The 25,852-nt window shown below is 36.8% G+C and overlaps 2 protein-coding genes across 2 annotated transcripts; one reads left to right on the forward strand and one right to left on the reverse strand.

Moving 5' to 3' along the window:
• Positions 1-1,768: 1,768 nt before the first annotated feature.
• On the reverse strand, positions 1,769-2,206 carry LOC149403180 (uncharacterized). Its single transcript, XM_089608654.1, has one exon. It carries the CDS (start codon positions 2,204-2,206, stop codon positions 1,769-1,771), a length of 438 nt encoding a protein of 145 aa, XP_089464780.1.
• Positions 2,207-19,697: 17,491 nt separating this feature from the next.
• Positions 19,698-21,118, forward strand: LOC149403181 (Transducin/WD40 repeat-like superfamily protein). The gene has a single exon (XM_089609826.1). The coding sequence runs from the start codon at positions 19,736-19,738 to the stop codon at positions 20,939-20,941; it is 1,206 nt and encodes a 401-aa protein (XP_089465952.1). The 5' UTR covers positions 19,698-19,735; the 3' UTR covers positions 20,942-21,118.
• The last annotated feature ends 4,734 nt before the right edge of the window (positions 21,119-25,852 follow it).

Here is a 25,852-nt window from a genome sequence, read left to right on the forward strand (position 1 = left end):
ACATATCCACTTGGTGTCATTTCGGCCAGGACATTATTCCCCACTACATCGAGCTCGCCACTAAGAAGTCTTCACTCTCAAGAGATCATCTTTCTTCTCCACTTCTGATAGTCAGGGGGAGAACAGAATAACTATCAGAAGTGAACGACACATTCGGGCTCTCACCAAATGAGCTCTTCACTTCATCACCAAGCTCTTATCCAACGAGCTCATCACTCAGTCAGAGGGAGAACTTGATCAATGACTATCCGATCTAGTCCCGCCAAGTTCTCACTCAGACACCGAGCTCATGATTCAAAGCTACCATCTATGTCAAAGCTGGAAGGATCTCTACGCTGCACGGACAAGTCAAGCTCCAACACCACTCCACACAACAACATCAAGCTCCAAGACTCAACTTCTGTTCCAAGACGCAACTCTAGGAACGAAGACCTGCAAAAGCGACAGGCATGCTTGGAGTAAAATCAGTAGTAGTCATGTGGAAGCTTGTATCACCGAGCAAGCATATTCCAACTCGGACTCGTCGAAGCTCTTCTCACATCAAGCTCTCAAAACAAGTTGTAGCCCAACCCGCCGAAGTTTTCAGCTCTCAAGATGGAGCCGAAGTCCTCGAAGCTCGCATCTCAACAGAGAAACCTCGTAATGTCCGAGCTCATCCTCAGACTCGTCCGCACTCACCTCACATTGAGACCAAGCACGAGAAAGTTCAACTCAATGACTATCCTATTGACGAGCCTCTTCGAACTGTGCAATCCAAGCTCGATTTCTTCATCATACCAAATCAAGCTTGAGGGGGAGTGTAGAAAATCAGTTCGTCAGCTAGTCTCAGTTCGTCAGCTCGTCTCACCATCACCACGTCAGCTCGTCTCACCATCAGTTCGTCAGCTCGTCTCACCATTCAGTTCGTCAGCTCGTCTCACCCAACTCGTCCTCAGTTCGGAATCCACCTCAGCTCACTCCGAACTGACCTCACCATCTTGGAACCAGCCGGTTCCTTGGAACTCATCTCACTTTGGGAAAAGTGTTGCATTTATTTTTCATTCTATTTCCTATGTCTTGTTCTCTATGTATATTTATTATTATCTATTTCCTAGAAGTAGTTATCACGCACATTTATTACACTGATCATGTATTTAGTCTAGTCTAATGTATCCACCATATCTATAAATAGGTGATACAATTTCATATCAATAACAAGAAGAATATTTCTCAGATTCGAATCTCTCTCTCTCTAAATTTCAACACTTTTATCAGAATGTAAATCCAATAAATCAACGTTCAGATCATAACTACAATATCATAAACATTGGATTATAGTTAGAGAGTCTATTACATTTAAAATTTAATCCAACTGATACGGTCCGAGATTTGGATCTCGTAATGGGAACCGTGTTTGTGCATGAATGGTGTTTCTTTCATAGAAAACCTAGCTTTTTTTTTTTTTTTTGAGAAAGACTAAGTTTATTTGGTTGAAAATGATTTTCTCATTAAACTAAGGTATCTTAAATAGATCTAAGTTTACAACTTAACTGGCCGGGCCAAAATCATAAACTTAGTTACATAATAAAACTCTAAACTTACTTAATTAACTTAAATTCGTAATAATAAAAACACATAATTAAAAATCCTTATTGCGAGATTTAAAAACCCTAATTCCAAATTTAAAAGTCCTAATTGTCTTATATAAAACCATAAATAACTAAATTCTAACAAAGTACGTATCAATACTCCCCTCCTCTTTGAGCTTGTCCTCAAGCTCAAGCTTCGGTTAAGAACGGTAATCTGCCCTCCTCTTCTTCTTTTTCTGCCTCAGGTTTCTGATATTCGACCACTCGGCGAATGCTATCCTATAATACCACGCAAAAATGCCAAATCGTAGAGTTCTCTGCCCCAGAAAAGCTTCGAACTCGACACAATATGACTTGACCATTCCTACTTGATGAAGGAATATGAGTTCACCAAGTTGATCGATGCTCGACGGGGCCCCAAAACGATACACACACTGCTCCGAGAACTTAACCCATGTGAAAGGTCGCGTCTCCAGCCGGCAAAGCATGCTGAACCATCCCGCAATAGCCCCGGTGAGGCAAAAGCTCGCTTGGTGGAATTTACGGTCTGCTGCCGTGCCTTGGTCATCGAAAAAATCATTGGCTTTTTGTAGCCATTTTGTGGGGTCACTCAACCCGTCGTTGGTTGAGAAATCCATCCTTTCGGGTTGAGATTTTTCCGAGTTGTGGTAATCTTCGCGCTTATTTAACTATCGGTCTTCGTCCCTCGTGAACTCCCGGTCCGCAAAACGATCGTCATCGATGCGAGCCCCTTCACCTTCCTGCAATTTGGATCCCCAACTGTGAGTTTGGAATTTCATATTTTTCTCCCAATTTTCTCCTTCGAAAAATTTCTCTGGCCATGCTCCAACATCGGCCCGCTGCGATGCGATTGTTCTCCTCCCCACGACCCTTGGTTGAACTGTCTGACTCTATCGGTGCCTCCTGCCCCGCGTGGTACTCATCCACGATCCCCTGTGGGAGTTTCAGATCTAGGATTTGGTTGAAACCTCGATGTGCGCCTCCCGGATATTCGCCAGCACCGTGGCTCCGTACACGTCCCCGATCCAATATGCCGCAAGAACCTGTGTCTTCATCCTGCCTGCTGGAGCCCCATTGTTCATCGCTGAAGTTGTTTACCACGCCCTGTAGGTTCACAATCTGCTTGCCTGCTCGTGACCCATATGCGTATGCTCCTACGTCAGCCAACTTCTCTTTCTCTGGTGCAACGACTGCGATCTTGTTCTCCAGGTTTATCTAGAGCGTTCAGAGCTCTTCCTTGAGCATGGCCATTGCAGTTTCTCAGCTTCGGCTTGAGTTTTGGCTCGTTGGATTTGTGCTTCCATGAACTTTTTCATCTGCTCTAATATCTCTCTCATCCATTGTTGCTCCCATCTTGAGATTCGGCTCTGATACCAAAATTGATATGGCCCGAGATTTGGATCTCGTAACGGGAACCGTGTTTGTGAATGAATAGTGTTTATGCGTGAATAGTGTTTCTTTCAGAGAAAACCTAGTCTTTCCTCTTCTGAGAAAGACTAAGTTTATTTGGCTGAAAGATGGTTTTCTCATTAACTTAGGGTCTCTTAAATAGACCTAAGCTCACAATCTAATGGGCCGGGCCTAAAACCATAAACCTAGATACATAAATAAATCCTAATTAATTAAATTAAATTTGGAATAATTAAAGTGCATAATTTAAAAACCTAATAGCAGAATATAAAAACCTAATTTCATAATAAAAAGCCAATTTCTCGAACTAATAATCATAGATATTAAGCCTGTAATATTACTCCCCTCCTCTTCTTTGATCTTGTCCTCAAGCTCAAACTAAGAAATCCCAAGCAGAACGATTGTCGTCGCTTCCATCACAATAGTCCAATATATTATTGTAGCTCGAATTGTAACTTTTGTAGGTGTTAGACAAAACACCTTCGCTGAGCCCGCTACGCCCTACAAGATCATCGTCCCACGCGATGTGAACATACCCTATGTTGGAATTGATCTAGGGTTAAGAAAAGATTTAATGCTTCGAGCAAGCGCCGGAAATTAAAAATTTTCTTTTAAACAAGTAAAACGATTTTACTAACCTAGACTAAGAGCAAGCACATGTTTATATTTAAAACTATCTAAAAGCAAAACTCGTTTACTAACCTTTGTGAAGCTTGAACGTTGAGAAGCCTTGAAACGTTCGTCTCCCCATGCAGCTCGTCTTTCTTCGTTCTTTGGGAAACTCGAGTAACCACGAAAATTTCTATCACAAGAATCACTCGAGAAAGAAAGAAATTAGTGTGTTGGACGGCAAGATAAACGTTTGTGCATTAATGTATGAAGATATTTGCCAAAAGAAAAAGAGGAAACAAATTTCCCCTATGAGGAAAGAGTCACACGGCCAAGATTAGTGTGTTGGACGGCAAGAAATTTCCACAAGATAAAGCTTCTCTCTTGCCTTATCTTGGCCGTGTGACTCTTTCCTCATAGGGGAAATTTGTTTCCTCTTTTTCTTTTGGCAAATATCTTCATACATTAATGCACAAAATTGGCCTCTCTTTCTCTTTGGGTTGGACGGCCAAGACACCTTCTAGAAAGTGTTTCTAGATTTTTCTTCGTTTGTTCATGACAACATAAGAAAAACCCATTAAGAATTTTCAAGTAAAATTCCATTAAATGAAATTAATCCTCAAGGCCCAAAATCTTGTCATGGCCGAGTGTTTAACTGTCATCATATGACAATGTCAAAAAATTTATTGACATTCATTTCATCCCATGTCCAAAAAGACAAAATTACCCTTTAGACAATTTTCGTAAAACTTGTCTCGTTTTTGTTTTGACTTAGCTTATAGTTTAACTAATCCTACTCGATATGATTTGTGACAGTGACCTAATGGATCCAAATGAACAAAGCTTGAGCTAACATACTTGGACTCAAAAGTTCACAAACCTTTTCCAAGTTTAGCTTAATGTCAACTGACTCCACTAAAGAGTTGACATTGAGAATCTCTCGGCTCAAATGAATTTATTTTCTACTCAAGAATTCAACTTAATTGTGATGAGTGGATCCACTGAATATTATCTATGTTTACTCTTCATGAATATCATAAGCTAGTCGGGATTTACAAAATTACCATTTTACCTTTCTAGTTGTTATTTCCTCAACTCTTTTGTCGCTTGTGAATTAGTTAGAAACACTGTATTGACGAGGAGCTAACAAGTCACATTGATTCATCCAAAAGAGTCATGACTCAATTTGAACATTGGCCAGTTCATTTATTCACATCCCAAGGAACAAAGCATGAGGTGATATACATTGCATTTCAGCAATCTTGTACATGAATTCCATATCTATGAGATCTTCGCAAAGTTACTCATGACATCTTCATAACTTAGTATTTCACCAATAGGTCCTGTTCAGAATCATATAGTGAATCCGAACTCTGACTTTCTCAAATGAGAATACGTAAGCTATGAAATGACGTGTCTCATTTCAAGATTGAGGTGAGCATGCTGCAATTCATACGTAGTGACTTCGAGACATAAGAGGTTAAATGGTTTGTTCTTATTCTATCTCTTTAAGTGCACTGGTCAATTCAGTACCTTCAGAAGATACCTAAAAGAACTATAGAGTTTTCAACTCTCAATGTCCCATAACCAGACATCATAGATTCTCCTAACAATCGTACTGAGATCAATAGTCCTTTGATCCTGAGATTGTGAATATGCAGTTTTAAGCAAACCATGAAGAGTTTGTTCATGCAAATCTACATTTGTCTCTTCATACGTTGTTAGGTTTGTTTAAGGACTAAAGACTATAGATTATCATAAAGCTTCAAACAGATAAGGAAGAATGAATGAACGTTTCAACTTTTATTAATAATTTAGCATTTACAAGCAATAGTTTTCGTGAGACTATATTACATCAAATGTACATAAATAGACACTACTACTCTTCTTGTGGACACCATTGACGACACCCTACACCAGAATTCGAGTTCCTGCCCCATCCATTATAGATGCCTCGCCTCCGCCACAGCTGCCGTCATAACTTGCTCTGCCATTGCCTTCACCATGAGGTCTAGACCAGGGTGGTAGTTCTCTTGAAGGCCAAATTTGACCAGCTCCATGGGCTGCCTCCCCCCCTCTGGCGCTCCCAAGATAGCCTGATCGTCATCGCGCCTCGACGCCTCAGATGTTACTCTTTCCCCACGACTCGGCTTGACAAGAATGTTGTTGATGTGTACCCGCCCTTGTGCCACCTCTTTTCACTAGCTCGAGCTCTCAAGATCCAAGAGAGCCTGGACCCCCACCGCATGAACATACACGTACATCTATACATCCTTCACTTGCCATCCATCGACAACCCTTTTTCGGTCGTGGACTACCGTCCAACTATCCGCTGCTGTCGCTTACCCCAAACTCAGAGACCCGGGTTTCGGGTTCACCGAGATTGTCTCCATCAGAGGTGCCATCGTCGCCACCAGCCCTCGCTCGCCCTCGACTCCATTCTTCAATGTCATCTGGCCGATAACACCATCCATGACTGAGAAACCTCGTGTTTTGGGTTTTGGGTTCGCATGTCAAGCGAAACCTTATGCCTCTACCTCATCCAACACCGTCAACATCCCCCAGTCCCGGTGGGTTATCACTCCCTATCATGCCCGACCAACCACCTGCAGCATCGGAGACGTGTTCTCCCAAATTTTGGAGTTTTTGTCCTTCACCTTCATCTTCCGGATCTGGATCTGGAATTTTTAGCAACACTTTTGTCGTAGTCGTCACCCCTTCGTTGCGCGCCGCATCTTTGGTGGTCGGGCTATTGTTCTCTCCAAACGAAAATGCCTCCACGCGTGCCTCTACGACCGTTACCTTCTTTTGAAGAGCGACGATCAGATCATGTTGTTGCTTCAGTTGTGATGTTGTCGTCGCCATAAACGCTTCCAATCTTGCCTGAATTTTTTTTGAGATAGCCCCATGACGAGCGGCTCTGATACCAAATTGATACGGCCCGGGATTTAGATCTCATAATGGGAGCGATTGATGATTAAATTTTTTGTATAAGAAGAATGAAGAACACAAAGATCCACCAGAACATAATCTCTTCTCGTTCTTGAGAGGGATTAAGTTTTTTGGTTTAAGGTTGATTTTTTCATTAACTTAGGGTCTCTTAAATAAACTTAGATTTACAATCAAATGGACCGGGCCCAAAACTATAAACCTAGATACACAAATAGACCATAATTAATTAACTTAAACTCGGAATGATTAGTTTTTCACATAAAACTAGTTTTTCCCAAAAATAAAAAATAAAAAGAAATATTACCACATGCATTTGCGACAGACAGTTTAGTAGGGATTTTTTAAGAGCCAGTTGGTAGGAAATAAACTCTATGATTCTGATATAGTTTTGTTAAAGGAAATTAAGTCTATACCAATCAAGGATTGAAATCTCGCATCTCGCGACCGTACCGCACTTCTAATTTTGGAGGTATCTCGTCTGGTACTGTGGTATTCATCGGTATTTGATGAACGTTCGGGGTATCTCGTACTGCATGGTAAACCGCATTTCGCGGGGTATACCGCAAAAAGAAAGGTATTCCTCGGGGTATTTGAACAATAAATAAACTTAAAAAAAATACTTATCAATTTTCATGCATACATAGAAAATTTAAACATAGAATTTTTATACATAGAGATATTTCTTAAATATAAATTTAAAATCTTAGAGTATCGAACACATAAAACAAAATTAAGTCACGAAGTTATAAGTAAAAAAAAAGTGTTTCTATTTACACTATGTATTATTATAATACAAATCCAAAATTAAATTAATTACATAAAATAAAACATACATTTGCCTTTTTTTTCTTAATAATGATAAAAAAAATTAAATGACAATTGTAGGAAAAGAAATTTGCCGGATGTATATATATATATATTATATATATATATATATATATATATATGTTTTTACAGTTTAATTGTATAAGGAAAAGCATATATATTTTTTTGTACAAAATGTATTGTTTTTTTTTACTTAGTGTTTGACAAGGAAAAAAAAGCAAGTAACTTGTATTAGAAACATGACAGCAACGCGTATGTGTATAAGAATTGTGTGGCAGTCTATCACACAGTGCAAAAAAATGCCACATCGGAAGTAAATTTTACATTTTAATGATGAAACAGCTATAAATAGCTTGAGTGTGTAGGACATACTTACTTCAAAAAATTTTACTACATTTATTAAGTCATTTGGGCCTGTGACAGGCCAAAAAAACCCAGTTTAAATTATTTTCCTCTGATTAGCCGCGAGATGTGCGAGATTAGAGCTAGAAATTGCGAGATTTATACAACTCGCGAGAGATATACATCTCGCTCTCGCGCCTCTGCGAGAAACGAGAGCTCGTGCTGGAGGTGACGGTGGATCAGGGGGGAGGTAGTGGAGGTTCATATCGTGCTGGAGGTTCCTATGCTGCTGGAGGTCCATATGGTGATGTCGGAGGTGCTCAAGTTGGATACGCACCATCGAAAGAAGATTATGATCGTCTTCATCACCTTGCCTTTTTTATTCAGGATACGGGCACAGAGGTATGAATGATGTCATGTCATTTACGTCTAGCAATGACGTTGATGACTTGTCCTACAACTTCGGATCGGTATCAATTGGTACTCAAGGCACGGAGTGTTCGTATGATGACGGGTTTTCCAGCTACAGCCAGGACTACTATCAACCAACAACTCTAGATCCCGACACGGTGCGACCATTTCCAGGTTATCCCATCTACTCCATGTCTGTTGCTGCAACTCAATATGAGTACGATTATCACTTGCACATGTACTTTCGTGCACATTCTCATTACATGAGTTGGTATGATTACTGTATGACCGTTGCATATGATCGCTGTCCAGGGTAGTCTTTTTATTTCTTTTATGTTGAATTTGAACTATGGTATTTGGTGGATTGTGTTGAACTTTTATCATTTTGGTTTGTACTTTACATTGAACTTAGTTTTTGTTGTGTTTGTAATTTGGTAATGTATTGAAACATTGTACACTAATTTTAATTTTATGAATTTTATCCTACGTACTTTGTATGTTTTTTGTATATTTCTTTTCTGAATTCCTCTCGGTAAATACGGTATTTGACGGTATTCCTCAACGGTAACGGTAAGTTCAACCACACTGGTTTTTTTTCCCTGCTTTTCACGGTATTCCTTTACGATACCAATGGTTACCAATAAATTCTGAACCTCGGGACAATAACGGTAATGGTATTTCAATCCTTGGACCAAGCTAGCTAATACGACACATACATTGTTTTGCTTTGAGCTTTCATTTGATTTATTTCATATTTTGTATCTCAGTTAGCACATGTTAATTTATGAATTAGCTAACTTATTACTGCATGAATTCAGGCTTAGGAAATTGAGCCAAGTGACAAAGATTAAAATCATTTAATTTAATTATAGGAAAAAAAATCGTGCATAATAAGTTAGCAACGCGCGCTATGCGCTTAGATTGGCTGAACAATGTCGAAATCGATGGAGAAAAGCTTAATTAATAATGTTTAACATCGCGTGGACAAGTCATACGATTTGATATTAGGATTTTTGAACGTTTATTAATTATCATATGTTTTAATAAATTGACTTGCTTAATATAACTTAATTGTTTTATATATATATATATATATATATATATATATATATATATATATATAACTTAATTTTTTTGTCGAGTCTAGCCATCTCATTGTAGATCTTACATCACAATCCATAATAATGGCTAGCCAAAATATACCGGAATCAAACGAGCTATTGTTATTTAATAATGATTGAATTCAAGTCCAAACAGAAAAATGAAAAAATAAATTCATCTTTCAGAAACTATACACAGTAATGTATTACTATATAGTATATACGTAGCTAAATTAATGTATGTTGATGAAAAACAAAGAGAAAAAGAAGAAGCCGTGTAGCTCTCACGAGAAAAAGATCTTATATAGTTATATATCTGTGGCTCTCAGTCTACTTCTTTGATAAAAAGATATCATCATCGGATAAGCAACTTGGCAAATTGTTTTTTTTTTTTGTTTTTTTTTAATAAAATATATGTGTGATAAAGTGGTACTGATGATTGTAAGTTTGTGACTTGTCTCGGCTTATAAGATATTTATGAATATTTGTAAGTTGTAACTAGTTGCTTCAGAACTGTTCGCTTTCTGAGAGACGTCACTACGTACTTACTATATTATGCTTACATTTTGTAATTGTATTTGTAACCCATTACAGAAGCACAGTTTTAATTCATAAGCTAATAAATTACTTTTTTTTTTTTTTGAGAAATGACATTGATCAAAATTACATGATATATTAGCAATGTAAATTGCATGTGATATGATTGACAAAAATTATATAATCTATGATAAATTTTAAAAAGACATGCCTTTTTGCAGTCTATATGAGCTTGAGCCGTTCATGTAAATTATTGTGACATAGGATAAGCTAATGAATTATTGTGATATATTAGAAAATTCGATCGTATATGTAAAACTGTTCATGTAGCCTAGGGATGTCACATTTAAATGACTTTCTTTAACTAATTAAGGTACGTAATATATATGTATATATATAATATAATTAATATTTGAGATAGCTAAGTAGCTGGTATTATATACATATATATATATATATATATATGTATGTATATATATAATATAATTAATATTTGAGATAGCTAAGTAGCTGGTAACGCAAGCAATTGATCATATATGTATATATAAATATATGTGTATAGTATATATATACATTTATGTGTGTGTAGTGGTACGTGGACCGTGATCACACAGATCATAGACGATATGGGCAGGCAAACTTTCCAGAAAATGAGTAGTGTTGCTCTGTTGTCTTTGATATCTTTGGAGACCGACTACAATACACATTTAAAGCCAGTTTTAGTATATTGCAAGTGTTTCTAGCGAACATAACTTTATAACATCATTGGTTGATTTTGCGGAACATGCATGTCCCACCAATCTTCACTGTTCTCACTTCATATTTTATTTTTATGTTTTAATCAATCATAATGATATAATATGCTGGGGGCAAAAATAAAGATATAATATTATTCATGTGCGGTATACATCTATGAAGGGAAACGAGCAATCGAATCTCCCGATTGCAGGTCGATGGTCGGAGACACTGGTTGGTCGAAGGGAATTGCTGGTCATGTTTTCTCTAATGGTGTTTTGCTTGTCTCGTCCAAACTTTCCTCAGCCACTCCCTCACGGCCAAGAGTAACTACTGAGCTTTAGTTTTGTCGTCAAGATTTAAATTTATTCACTACAATAAATATTGGCAATAGCCACAATTTTTTTACTCGAGAATAACCGCGACAAGTCGTGCCTAAATAGCCGCGACATTTGATGTTACAACCGAGACTCACGGCTGTTTCTATTTTCATGTTTTCATTTAGGCGGTCTTATTCTCGCGGTTAGTATTTGGGCATTTCAAAATAGCCGCAACTTTTGTCGCAGCTAAACACTGAATACTAACCTAGCTACAGTCACGACTAGTCGTGGCTGTATCTAGGTTATTATCTGTATAAAATCCTTTTTTCTCGCCTTTATTTTTCTCACTTTAAATCTCTCGATCAACTCTGTCTCTCTTAAATCACTCCGCGACCACGACCAACGCTCTACGATCCGCCAAGCCACCAAGATCAATGCTCCGCGGATCCACCACGACCAACGCTCTGCGAATCCACCACCTGCCACCGATAAACCACCAAATCCAAATCACCATCGATAAAATCTAAATCACTTTTATACCTATGGTTTCCGATATTTGTTGTAGTGGTTGCGTTGTTTTGTTTAATTGTTGCTACATATTGTTTGGATGTTTATTTCTTTTTTATTTATTTAAGTTTGAGTCTAGATATTGTTGGGTCAATAATTATAAGTTTCTTTGTAAATCATGTTGTTACCTAACGTTTTTGTCCCAATAATTGGTGAGTCATCCTTATTTGGGTGTTTTTGTCTCGGTCGCTTAGGAATATTATCTATCGATTATAGAAGTGCTTCTAAACGAGCTCTTTGTGTGCTCGGTCCCAATTCGTCGTAACTTGACATTTGTCAACACCCCATGTGCATTTTCATACATCATTATTAATGGGTTTGAGATTTTTATATCCTAATTAGGAGTCTTTCATCAAGATTAGTGGTTGTATTAACTTGTTTATGAATGAAATTTCCTTCTTAAAATATATTAAGGATTGTATATCTTTAAATTAAATTAAAAAATTTAGAGAATCTTATATTAATTGTCACGTCATTCTAATAAGCATTTATAATATCTAGGTATGTTCATTAACATGTCATTACATATCAAATAGGGATTAGTCATATAGCAAACTTATATAGGAGGTTAACTAGCAAAAGTGAAATTGAAGGGGACAAACTAAAGGCCATTCATCAAGGGCCTTGGATGTGTTGAGGAGATCTGAACAAGGTTTAGCTGGACAACAAGATTAGAGGAGGAAATCCGCGAGAACCTGGCTTATTGTGGGCTTTCTGCGAGACTATAGAGAAGTGGGACCTCCTTGATTTCGGCTTTATCGGGGATCAGTTTACATGGAGACGGGGTACTTGTAGTGAGTACAGACATGGGTGTTGCCTTGCGAAAGCTTGGAGTGTGTATATCTTCCTCTACGTATTCATTCGTCATCTTGAATTCGGATGTTTTAACTATATCGTCTGCTTCTCCTAAATACTAAGGCAAATACGGTCAATAGAGCTCGGGAAAAAAGATGTCGAGGGAGGTTTTTCTTCGAGGAGGCCTGGTGCAAGGAAGATGGTTGTGAACAACTTATTTGGGGGGAATGGGATAGTCGATCAAGATGCAACTCTAGAGGATCGTTGGATATTTCAAGACCAGATCTGGATATAAAGGTTGTTTGGCGTAGAAAGACAATAGTTGAATGCTTAAGATGGATGAGTGATAATGGCGGCAGAGAAGCAGGGCAATGTGGATGAGGTGTGGTTACCAAAACTACAGAGTCTTCCACTAGCGTGCCATTTGTCGTAGAAATGAGGAATCATATTTGAGGCCTCTTTAAGAATCGTGACATCTTGCATGAGAGATGTGATGAGGTTGTATTTGTGGTGGCCAAGTATTTCCAAAGCACATTCCTCAAGGTTTTTTCCTTTGACAATGATATTGACGAGGCCGTTACGAGTATCTCATCTTGGATACCACCCAAGACGAATGGGTTCCTCCTTAGAACATTATCTAGAGAAGAAGTCCGCGTGTGGTTTTCTCGATGGAACGAGTCAAGGCTTCAGGTATAGCTATTGTGAGTATTTAGGTATTTAGTGTTTTCATGAGTATTTAGGGTACAAGATTATCTCAAAATCGCGAAACTTGGAATTTTGGTCACGTCATCTTGCGTGTCGCGCGCGGCTTGGAGATGAATGCTAAACATATTTGAATTGCCATAACTCCTTGCTCCGGACTCCGATTTTGGCAAACGAACATGTATTGGAAAGCTAAGTGAAAGATCTATTATCTTTTGGAAAGAACTCATCCAAAATCTTCAATTATGAATCTCAAAATTATGCAGAAAAATGCGTTAAGTTTCTTGTTTTGCTCAAACTTGTCCGAAAGTCTTTGAATCACTAAAAAAAATGCTCCATTAAACTCCAAATATTATATATGGCTCAACAACCTGAATATTCACTAAAGACTACAAAATAATATCAAAAACCTCAAGAACAAGTCTCGATTCACTTTTGAAAGACATTGATAAGTGTGAATGAATCGCACTTATCAACAAGCAATCAACTTCTAAAATTTTGATGTATGTTTTTGGAAAGATGCCGATTTCGGAGTTTGAGAGTTAGTATTGGAAAGATTGGAGGTTTCCATTATAGAGTGTCACCATAGATATCTGGGTCTTCTGGCCTTCATGAGGCAGAAAAAGTTTGCCTTTGTCCGAGATAAGGCATGGGACAAGGTGAATGTATGGCATTGCTCTTTGGTCTCGCATGCCGACAAGGAAGTGTTGATAACGTATGTTATGAGTTTCTTTTGGCTCCCAAGGCCTTATTGTATCCGGTTCAAACCCAGCTTTTGGTGGGGGATAGTGAGGAGAATAGGCGGATCGGCCATTAGGTTAAGTGGTCGACGTTATGCCGCAACAAACCAGATGGGGGGTTTGAGCTTTCGAGATATAGCTGGTTTCAATAAGTCTCTACTTGCTAAAATGAGTGGTGCACTATTCGGATATCTTGGATTCTTTATTGAGTAAAGAACTTAAAGAGAGTTACTTCCCTGATGGCGATTTCTTTCGTCGGTATGTAGAAATGATGGCTCCGCTATTTGGCAGGGGAGATCATTTAAGCAAGATGATGATGGCAGATCAGAAACAGAGCATGAGTCTGACACTTATATTTCGAGGATGCGTCAGAAATGTGATAGATAATTATAATCAATCGCAAATCAAAGAAGGTTGTACGTAATTATGGCTAGTGTTCTTTACTGAATATATAATTTTATTTACTTCTTTGTGTTTATGGGGGGTTTGAGCTTTCGGGATATAGCTGGTTTCAATAAGTCTCTACTTGCTAAAATGAGTGGTGCACTATTCGGATATCCTGGATTCTTTATTGAGTAAAGAACTTAAAGAGAGTTACTTCCCTGATGGCGATTTCTTTCGTCGGTATGTAGAAATGATGGCTCCGCTATTTGGCAGGGGAGATCATTTAAGCAAGATGATGGTGGCAGATCATAAACAGAGCATGAGTCTGACACTTATATTTCGAGGATGCGTCAATATGTGATAGATAATTATAATCAATCGCAAATCAAAGAAGGTTGTACGTAATTATGGCTAGTGTTCTTTACTGAATATATAATTTGATTTACTTCTTTGTGTTTAGTTTTTTCTTCTTCTAAATATCATCATACTGTTATCTTTTTTTAAGTGATTTGTGGTGCAAGGTTCACTGAATTTCAGCATTGATTTTATTTAGAGTTTTTTAAATTTGCTGTAAAACTTATATTTTATGGTTTTATATTTTGTTAATCAAATTGTTTTGGTTTATACCACAAGTGTATGACCTTTCCAATAATTTTTACCAAAATCCAATAAGTCTATATTAATCCAAAAATATGACTACCAATTTTGTGTATTTACGTTTTTAACCTCTCTCTCTCTCTCTCTCTCTCTCTCTCTCTCTCTCTCTCGTGTGGCTAATTTTTTAGTTTTTGAATTGCTATCCTCACGAGGTTCACTTTCGCTCGCATAGAACCGTTTGAAGATTTTTTTTTTTTTTTTTATTTGAAAATCTCGGAATTTGTTTGAAGATTTATTGATATTTTGTCAATAAATCTTTATCAAACCCAGAATCTTAAACCAGAATTTTTGAAGATTTATTGACATCTATGTCAATAAATTGATAAAATGTAAAAAAAAAAGAAGTAAATAAACAAAATGAGTAGTCATACTTTTAGATTAAAATGGATTTATTGGATTTTGGTAAAAAAATTATTGAGAATGTCATACTTGTGATATAATTTTGCTGTTTTGTTTGGCATAAAATGAATTATGGTTCTTATTCGAAATATTTTTTTGTCATAAACCTCTCTTTGATTCATCTTTATAAATCTTAATCAAGTTTTATTTTATTTTATGCTTTCGTTCGTCTCGTTTATTTTTATGACCCGAATGGTTTTTGGTGCGTCCAAAAAGCCCGCACTGCGACAAATCTGTTTTTTTCCGGGGTTTAATAGTGGGTCGAGAGTCTAATCCTCTACGGAGCTTTCCTAGTTTTGGTTTTTTGCCTAGGGTTCACTAGTCCCCCTAAGTTTAATTTGTGACCTCTTTTCCGAAATAGTACAATTCTTCTCCTCTCTGCCCATGATTGTTTCCCGATTTGGGTTTCCACGTTTAACCTGTGTACTTTTTTTGTACTTCTCTTTTACATGTCAACGATATATAACAATAACGGTTAATTATATATATATATATATGTCAACGATATATAACAATAACGGTTATATATATATATATATATATATATATATATATATATATATATATACAGTGGCGGACCTAGGTAGAGGCATGAGGATGCCTTGGCCCCCCCCCCTCAAACTAAAAGTTTCAGCTTAAAAAAATTTCAGCCAATTTTTTTTTTTTTTTTTTTACAGCTAAATTTTTTTTTGGCCCCCCATAAAAAAGAATTATGAGTCCGCCACTGTATATATATATGTATTGCTTTTCATTATGGTATTACTACTATTTTCGCTCTTGTAATTTGTATATATAATTGAGTACGTGATTTTATAATTTATCATCTGATCTTAATTCTGGTGTTATTATATTGTGCAGTATGAATTAATTATTTAAGGTCACCACTTCACATTTGTCTGTAAATAATTAGTTTTGCTATTTGAATTTTGTGTTCGTAAATATTTACGTGGGTGTAAATAGTTAATTTACATCACTCTTAGTCTATTCATATATATTCAAGTGTAGGTGGGATCAAATTCAGGCTTTTAACGGAAACAGCTAACTTACCGTTGGTTGATAATGTTAGCTTCGATCCCTTATACAAATATCTATGGAGTATTATTCTACTTTCATCTAGTTCTTTCAAGTGTTGTGCGTTGAAATTCAATTGTTTTAGGTCAATGATCCCCATTGCGATATATATTAAATCTGGACATAATAATTGAAAATGTTGTTTAAATATATAGATAAAAGAGTCACGGGTTTGGAATCTTCTTTTCAAATTAAAAAGTCAAATATAACTATGAATATCCACAATAATTATTCAGTTGACATACATGCAACCTGATTCAGGTTTTGAAGACATTTATTTTTCGTCACGCAATCTATATTTAACCCATCCTAACTAGTACTTTGTACTATAAGTTAATTTAGTTCATTATAATCTTAGTTAGGGGCACTATAATCGAGAAATTTAATAATCCGTTTTTGTATTTTTCTTCGTCTAAGAAATTAACAATTTCTAGTGGGAATACTTTAATTATCTAATTAAAAATTTTATACTAAAATTGACACATGAAACCCCGCTCTCTTGTCTACATTCCGAAACAAGAGCCACTTAACAACCGACTTTGAGTTGGTACCGTATATCGATGGAGTATTTAAAATAGAAATATTCATGTGATCACAAAATAAACATAATGACAAGACTACCCAAACCCTAACAAATTTTAATTTTTTTGTGCTTTACTATCACCGAATCTTAGTATTGATCATTTGATTAGTAATGCAACGCATGCAAACACGTAAGTCACATGCTAATATATATAGCATCATACCAAGAAAAAAAAAAGACAAAAAAAGGAAGAAGAAGAAGAAGAAGAAGAAGAAGAAGAAGAAGAAGAAGAAGAAGAAGAAGAAGAAGAAGAAGAAGAAGAAGCTTATAATGATCGAAATACAATATAAAAAGATGTGTAGAAGTGGAGAGCCATAATAAGGTATATTGACCTTGATATAAATTGGTATAATCGTGTACTGTAAATTAACCAAAATATATTTGATTAATATATTCAAGCTTAATGAAATAAAATGCCCTTAAACTTAATAGTTATACATTTTACATATATTGACAGCTTACAACGAAATACAACTAGTTTTAATGACGTCAAGGGGCTAATAATACTTGGTTCAAGAGATCCTTGAGACTTTCTTGAATTGACTTTTCCGTGCAGGTGTTAATTATGGTTTAACGCCATCTTGAATAATTTGATTTTAATTGTGTTTAATTATACATGTTGCAAAATAATAATGTTGATGAACAGAAATCAAACCCTAATTTCTTCGCGAGTATGTATTATATATAAGTAGTAATTAAGCTTCCTCTTAATCATTGCATCTTATTGTTTTAAAATCAAATTGAAACTGCAAGTTGCACATTTCATTCTGTAATGGCTGGAAATTGAACGTGTGGTCTGCTATTATTTTTGCTTGTATGTACATAATGCGCTTTACAGCACCACAAACCAATGTTTACATTCTCGGAAATATCCAGGTTTTTCCCTTTTGTGTTTGTGTTCTTGTTGACCTGGGAGAGTTACCAAGGAAGCCGCCAAAGATATAAATAAATAATTTGTTACCATTTTGGTTCTGGTTATATAGGAATTTATTTTCCTCTACATAACATTACTACAAATACTTTTATAAATAACCTACTTTTATTGCTATAAATATTTTTATTTTAATGCAAGCATGCTATGATTTTTCAACTAAAAAAAAAAAAGAAAAAGAATACCATGATATTTTCAAGCAAAACTCATGGGCGCAAGAAAAAGAGACAGTTGTGATCAAAGCACCAAAATTTTAGTTGACGGTCTATATTGTTTGGAAAGAGGTTGAGCCGTTTGGAATTTCCGAGGCACCGATCTAACTGCCTCAACGACTCCGGTCCACACGCGAAAAGAGCTTTCGAAACCCCAAAGCCATTCAAATGCATGTCTTCCACTTTTGATGTGAACTCGTCAAAGAAATTCGTCGGAGTTCAATATTGAGCGGACCGTCTATCGGAAGATTCAGATATAGATAAAGTTTTGGTGCTCAAGACCTTTGAATTAGGTGAATCGAATGATGTCACGATGAGTTGCGGAATTCTCGTCAATAAATCAGACGAACGCCACAAAATTTCAATCACAAATTCTTGATAAGTTCTAGAGTTAAGAGAATCCTCTCTAAACACATAAACAAACACACTTTATATTTCTTTCAATTCTCCCCAAAACTAGAGCTTACAATGCTATTTATAGAGAAAAAATCATTCTCTAAAAAAAACCATAAAACCAAACATATTTCAATTCAATTGTCACAATTCCAATTGAATAAAGAAGAAAAAACCATAGCCACAAATTAAATCTCACAGAATCAAACCCCACAAAGTAAATGGAAAATAATGGTGGAGAGTTACAGGTTCAATAGGATAACAACCCAATAGTCACTACAAGAAAAAGGAAATGAATTTCTAAAATAACATAAAATAGTCAATTGGTGTTTCCACTTCACCAAGCTAGTGTGATGGAAGAGATGTCCTCATCAACTTTCCGGCGGGCCAACTTCGCCTCAAATAGAAAGATAAAATCTGGACGAAGTTGATCAACGTGCAAGAGCAGAAGGCTCGTATTGTCCAAAAATTTGACGATTCTTTGGACGTTCCATATAAAAGCCAATTATATATAGCGAGTAATAGTGGGCTTTGGATCAGGAATTGCTGGAATCGTCTCTTCGATTGTAGTCTGTATAGCTTATTAGGTCGATTTTCCATTTCAGAGAGTACGGTTCCTTCCCAGGTTAGGACGAGATTGGTCCCAAGCCCTGTAGAGAACACTGGGTTAGCAAAGGTAGAGTTGTGCCACATGATGAGTAGAAGTGTTGTCGTTTGATTTAATTAACAAGAAATATCTACCAACCCATGCATATTTGATAAATGAAAAAAACCCTCGATACTCCTCTCAATCCTCGTGAAACGTTGAGCCCTCTCTATGCCAATCGGTTTGAAATTCCATGATTGATTAATCTCCGGGCATTTTACACCTACAAGAATAAACCGTCCTAGGAAAATAGGCTTCGCCAAATTCACTCGAACTCTACATCGGAAGAAATCCTTCAGAATAGAGACAAAGTTATTTTCCCACTTGATTTCACTTGATCACTCCGATCTCGCGTTGATTAGTATTTCCATGGGTTAATCCGGCCATTTCTCCAAAAGAGAACCCTGTTGTTGAAAATTTAATTAGGGTCCATTCTCCACCATTATCGTCCATTTGTGCTTTTTGTTAATCAAAACTAACTCATCACTTAATACAGATAATCCTAATAGAATAAGATTACCACTCATAACATGTCAACGTAAAAATAATAACCATATATTTATTCACTTTATAGTTTATAGAGTTTATACAGTTACAAACCAACAAATGCAAGTGCAATTACCATAAGATCCGTATAAAATTGACTTCACCTACCCTCCCCAAGTGGACCCCACTCTCTCCCATTCTCCTCTTAAACAACGCCGTCCACGTGGCACTTCACTAGGCTCTCAAACTCTTCTCTTTATGTATAAATACCATTTAACACATTTTCACGCACTCACAGACAACACAAAAGCACCTTTCTCTCTCTCTAGTCTCTCAACTATGAAGCTCGTACAATCTTGCTTATCATCGCCGGAGACTTCCGTCGGATCATCGGAGTACTCGCCGAAATCAACCATGAGCAGCGATCTCTCCATCCGAACCATCCCTTCTCTCCCTTCTCTCCAACGCCACCTGTCAAACCTGAACCTCGACTCCGCCGAAATCTCCGCCGCCTCACTGCCGCCGCGAAATCTCCCCATCACCTTCCTCGCCGTCCACCAAAACCTCCTCTACGCCGCTTCCTCCGCCGAAATCGCCGTCTACGATCGCCGCGCCGAAGCTCCGATCGACTCATTCGCCGCCGACGGAGATTCCTCCGGCTCCATCAAGTCCGTCGCTTTCTGCGAAGGCAAGATCTTCACCGCTCACCAGGACAGAAAAATTCGAGTCTGGAAAATGACGTCACCGGAGAAGAAGAGTCACACACTGGTGACGTCGCTCCCGACCGCCGGAGATCGTCTCCGCCGTTTCGTGAACCCTAAAAACTACGTCAGAGTCCGGAGACACGTGAAGAGGCTCTGGATCGAACATTCCGACGCGGTCTCGGGCCTCGCCGCCGGAGACGGCGTGATCTATTCCGTCTCGTGGGACCGGAGCTTGAAAGTGTGGAGAGCTTCCGATCTCCGGTGCTTGGAGTCAGTTAACGGAGCTCACGACGACGCCGTTAACGCCGTCACGGTTTCTCCGTCCGGAATCGTTTACACCGGGTCGGCGGACCGTCGGATTAGGGTTTGGAAGAGATCGACGGAGGGGAAGAGACGCCACGCGCTTGTGGCCACGCTTGAGAAGCACCGCTCGGCTGTGAACGCTCTGGCACTTAACGGCGACGGAACGGTGTTGTTTTCTGGCTCGTGCGATAGGTCGATATTGGTTTGGGAGAGAGATGAGAGCGCGAGTCATATGACGGTCGTTGGAGCTTTGAGGGGACACGGCGGAGCGGTGTTATCTCTCTTCGCCGTTTCGGATCTGCTCGTGAGTGGGTCCGCTGATCGGACGGTCAGGATTTGGCGGCGCGGTGACGGAGGGGTTTACTTCTGTTTGGCTGTTTTGGAGGGTCACGTGAGGCCAGTGAAATCGTTAACCGCCGTGACGGAGGAAGGCGAGGATGGGTCTGACGGCGTTGTGACGGTGTTTAGTGGTGGGTTGGATGGAGAGACTAAGGTTTGGAAGGTCTCGGTTACGACGACGGAGAATTTGTGTGAATAATCAAAATTTGAAAATTATAAAATTATTTTATTGGCTTCCGAATGAGTATTGCATGTTTTTTTGTGCATGGTTTTTTGGGATGTTAATCATGCAATAATAACCTATATAACCTATGCCTGTTTTATGTGTATATACAATTACATTTGATTTAATGGTGTTCTTTCGTTTAAAATGTGTTATTGGGTGCTTGAGATGAAAGTTAATGAATTATATAAGTTCGTTGTTTATATTCAACGTAGTTGATTTTTTTTCTTTTTTTGAATAATTAATCAACGTTGATATTAGTAGAGCACTGGAAAATTATGTCAAGTGTAATAATTCGTTAATTTATTTTATGTGGGGGACTTGATATACATAAATGTCATCATTAGGTTTTATTGCAAACTTGCGATCATTAACGATGACAAAACGGTTCTACTTGTATCCAAATAGTAAATAAAACCCTTAATAAGTGAGGCTTAAATATTTATTTCAAATTTTCAATGATAAAGGAGAGGCAACAAACACAAACAAACAAAAGCCAGAAGAAACATACACCAAGCAAGTAAAACAAAAGCATATATGAAAGGCTATATATATATATATATATGTGTGTGTGTGTGTGTGTGTATATATGTGTGTATATAAATATGATTGATGTAAGCTATAAAATGAAGCTTCTAATTAGAAGCATCAAATAGATTAACTAGAAAACTTTATTAGTTAGCTGTGGTAAATTAACAAAATAAAATGGGAAAAACCAGTAGCTTAAATATTTTCTCTAAGAAAAGGCCACTTTGTAGATGACCTGATATACAAAAAACAAAACAAAAAAAAAAAACAAAAACAAAAACAAAAAATGGAATAGTCTTTTGTTCATTCTCATATAATTTTGTTACAGGGAATATAAGTATAATCCAATGATGGCTCTCCAACTGTAACCCATGCACAAATGCAGTTGACCAAAACTCAGACACGTAGCTTAAATTCACGGTGGGAGTGAAAAACCAAACATGAGATATTACTGCCAAAAAAGAGTGTCTAGAGGAAAAATGAAAGTTTTAAATATACTAATATCTTGAGCAGAAGCAGATAAAAATATTTGTAAGAAACTATTTAATGTCCTCGTTTTAATGAACTTGGTTTACGTTATTACTCCATTATAACCGGTATAAATTGGCTATTCAAGGAACTAAATAATACGAAACAAAAAATTAACTATAAGCTAGCAACCCTTGAATTAATACTTTTATATAAATAGAGCACAACATACGCAAGATTATTTGCTCTAAATAATTTACTAGATTTGACTCAATTTGTGTAAAATATCATTAAATAAGACTTATTGAGCGGCACACATAGTAGTTGTGAGTATTTATAAATGATGAAATACTTATTTAGTCCATACAATATTCAGATTAGGCTAAAGATTATTACATTCTTAAATTGGCATTGTGTTTTTATTTCTTCTGTATAAGGCTATATATTCTTAAACTCATGACTTGGAAATACAAATTTAATACACAAATGACGCAAGATTCCTATAAATCATTAGACGCAATTTGTGGAAAATATAATCGAATATAAGACTTACTGAGCCAATAAAGACTCGGAAGCCCCGCACATTGTAGTACTGTGCCTTTTATTTTTCTTTTAAGATTGATTTAGTTCATAAAATATTGCACATACTTTTCTTGTCATTGAAAACTAATTTATTTGGCTAAAATTATTCTTAAACTCTTAAGTCTGCGTTTATTTATATTTTATCTGTTAGCCTAAGAGTCAAACAAGTTGTAGCAGAAAACATCTAACATCTTAATTAGTGTTGTTAATTAGGCCGGGTTGTTAGTGACTAATCAGCCCGGCAGGACTAGCCCGACCATTTTCAGAAAAGGGCAAGATCGAACTGTACTCGTTGAAGAGCCTAAGTTTGACCTAGGGTATAGGCCCTCAAAAAAGTCCAATCGCCCAGCCCGGACTCTAATTAGGTTCGATTAAGACCCAAGCCTTTTAAATTAAAAATAATTTATTTTTGTTTAAAGCTTATGTTTTTATATATAAAAGTATTTTTGACCAATAAATTTAGTTTTATTATTTATGAATATTTTTATTACTAAAAGTTTTGTTATTTTAAGTAAAGTGGATTTTTAATTAAAAATGATTATTTATTAGTTTTCTAATGATTCTAGTTTGACCTTTTTGAGGCCTAATATAGGTCATTTTCAAGCCCGGACCTGGCTTTTGACCACGATGGTTGAGGGCTTGTTCCTGGATTGGGTCTAAGATCCTATTCTTTGGATTCAACCCGGCACAAAAATCCGATTAAAGGGTTTAAGTTGGGTCCGGGCCCAGACATGTCTTTGGTTTGGAAAAAAAAAGACTGGACCGACCTGGTCCGGCCCAATTAACAACTTTTAATCTAAACTCTAGGAGGGAGAAACAATGAGAATTATACAATTCCAACCTCCATCTCAAGGTGTTTTCGGGTTAATTTCACCACCGCTGGTGAAAGACCCAAAGTGGTGGTTTGCCCTGTCGACCTCGATCTCACCCTCTCCCCCAACGAGTTTACACATCTTCGATACTCCATCTTAATGGAATTCTGAAGTTGCATCCCCTTTCAGCAATGGTCGAGCCATTTTCCTCTATACATTTTCTCTGATTGGCGCTTCTCGGCATCGTCGCTACCCCTGACGGTGTGGTTCGGCGGCTTCCGGATTATCGACTCTGATCACCCCTCAGAGATAGAGTCCACACTCTTTGACGGTGATTTGGTGTCGACCTCCTACCTCACTGATCTCGAATTGGCTCTTTCTCTTGGAAATGGTTCTCATAAGTACTTTATTTATTTTGTGTATGTTAGGATTGTTGTTCTTGTGTGTTGTTTGCTTTAGCTTAGATTACTTTTGGGCTTTAGGTTGGTTTGGTTATGATATAATTTCCAAATTCTATGGTAATTTTTGCGTCTCGAAGATATTGTCATCTTTCGGGTTTGTAGTTTGAGATTTTTTATGGTCTTTTGACGATGTAAATAATCGAACATTTTTCTCCACGATCGGTGGTCATCGAGCATTTTTGTTCATCCATTAATCACGGAGAGTATTGTGAAAAAGCTATTGTATGGCTCGAAAATTAGTGTGATCAATCTTCTAGTCATTGGGTGTTTATATATGATGCGCGTTCATCGGAATTCAGTCTTGAATCATTGTACTTATTTTGAGGTCTTATTCTTCTTTGTTGGAAAAAATTGGACATTTATACTCAAGGGTATTATGCTCATTTTATCAAAAAAAAAATGTCACCATCGAGAAATTTTATATATATGAAATGACACTCGAGATTATTCATATGCGTCATTTTACAATGCAAATGTGATCACGTGACACTATATCTATGCACCAGACACTAGTGCATGAACTATCCCCCAATGGATAGAGCACAAAAACATGCTTGTTTGGAATATCCCCACGGGATAGCCTAGTTAAAATCGTGTCACTCTTTCCAAGGATAAAACATGCACATATCACATAATATCTAGTGATAATAGTACTGTTCGACGTACTTAATTATAGAGAATCTAAACTAATGACAATAGTATGTCATGTGAGAATTATGACAAGCGTGAATATGTCTATATTAAAAAATAAAATTAAAAAAAAAACAAAAACAAAAACAAAAAAAAAAACGTTGTGATGTTATCTATAGTTGTTAGTTTTCTACTCCTGTTATTTATCTCTCTCGGTTGATTTTCGTTTATTTGATACCGTGGTCACGTTTACTTACTCACTTTGACTAGAACACTGAGCTTATTTATTTATCTTATTCATGATTATGATAAGCTCTCTCTCTCTCTCTCTCTCTCTCTCTCTCTCTCTCTCTCTCTCTCTCTCTCTCTCTCCTCTCTCTCTCTCTCTCTCTCTCTCTTGACATTATACGTTGCTTTGCATCATTAAGCTTCATTTGATTTATTTAATATTTTGTATTTCAATTAGCTCATATTAATTTATCAATTAGCTCGTGGTTTTACCTATCCTATTACATGTATTTAGGTTATGAATCAAGACATTATTTTAGGAAACTTATTACAAGTATCAAAATAATGTTATTTTTGTAGGGAAAAAATAATAATATTACAAGTTAACAACGGTACCCATGCATGAATGCATGTCTAACGCGCTATGCGCTAGCTAGTATTGGCTGCGCTATTTTCGAAAACTGACGAAGAAAAGCTTAATAATGTTCAACATGAAAACGCGAGGACAAGTCATATGATATGATATTAGGATAATTTTCAAAAGGTTAATTAATCATCATGTACTAAATATTAACAACTTCTTTTTGTTTTCTTGGTCGAGTTTAGCTATCGTTGCAACTTGTAGGAGACAGCTCACTGTAGACCTTTACGTCACAATCCATAATAAGGGCTTGCCATAATATTCCGAAATCTAGCCAAGGGATAACCCTATTGTTATTGAATGATATCGAATTCAACTCCAAACAGAAAGAATGAAAGAAAAAAAAAATCAACTTTAAGAACTGTACAGTATACGTTGCTAAAATTTATTTAGCCGTGTAGCTCCCACGAGAAAAAATATCTTATCTGTGGCTATCATTCTACTTTCATAAAGATATCATATCAATCGGATAAGCAAGTTGGCGAGTTGTTATTATAAAATTTATGTGTATGAAAAAGTAGTACTGAATGATGTTGTCTCTCAGCTATTATATTAATGAATATTTGTAACCAACTTGCTTCATGACTACTGTTCGCTTTACTGAGAGACGTCACTACTCACTACATATTATCCGATGGTACCCATTACAGAAGCACTGATTTTATTTATAAGCTAATCAATTATTGTGATAATTTATTACATAATTCGATCGTATATATTTGCAATACTGTTCAGGATGTCACATCTTAATGACTTT

Source organism: Urtica dioica, chromosome 3, assembly GCF_054948205.1.
Source record: "Urtica dioica subsp. dioica isolate 48M chromosome 3, U.dioica_male_clone48M_v1_H2, whole genome shotgun sequence".
Lineage (NCBI taxonomy): Eukaryota > Viridiplantae > Streptophyta > Magnoliopsida > Rosales > Urticaceae > Urtica > Urtica dioica.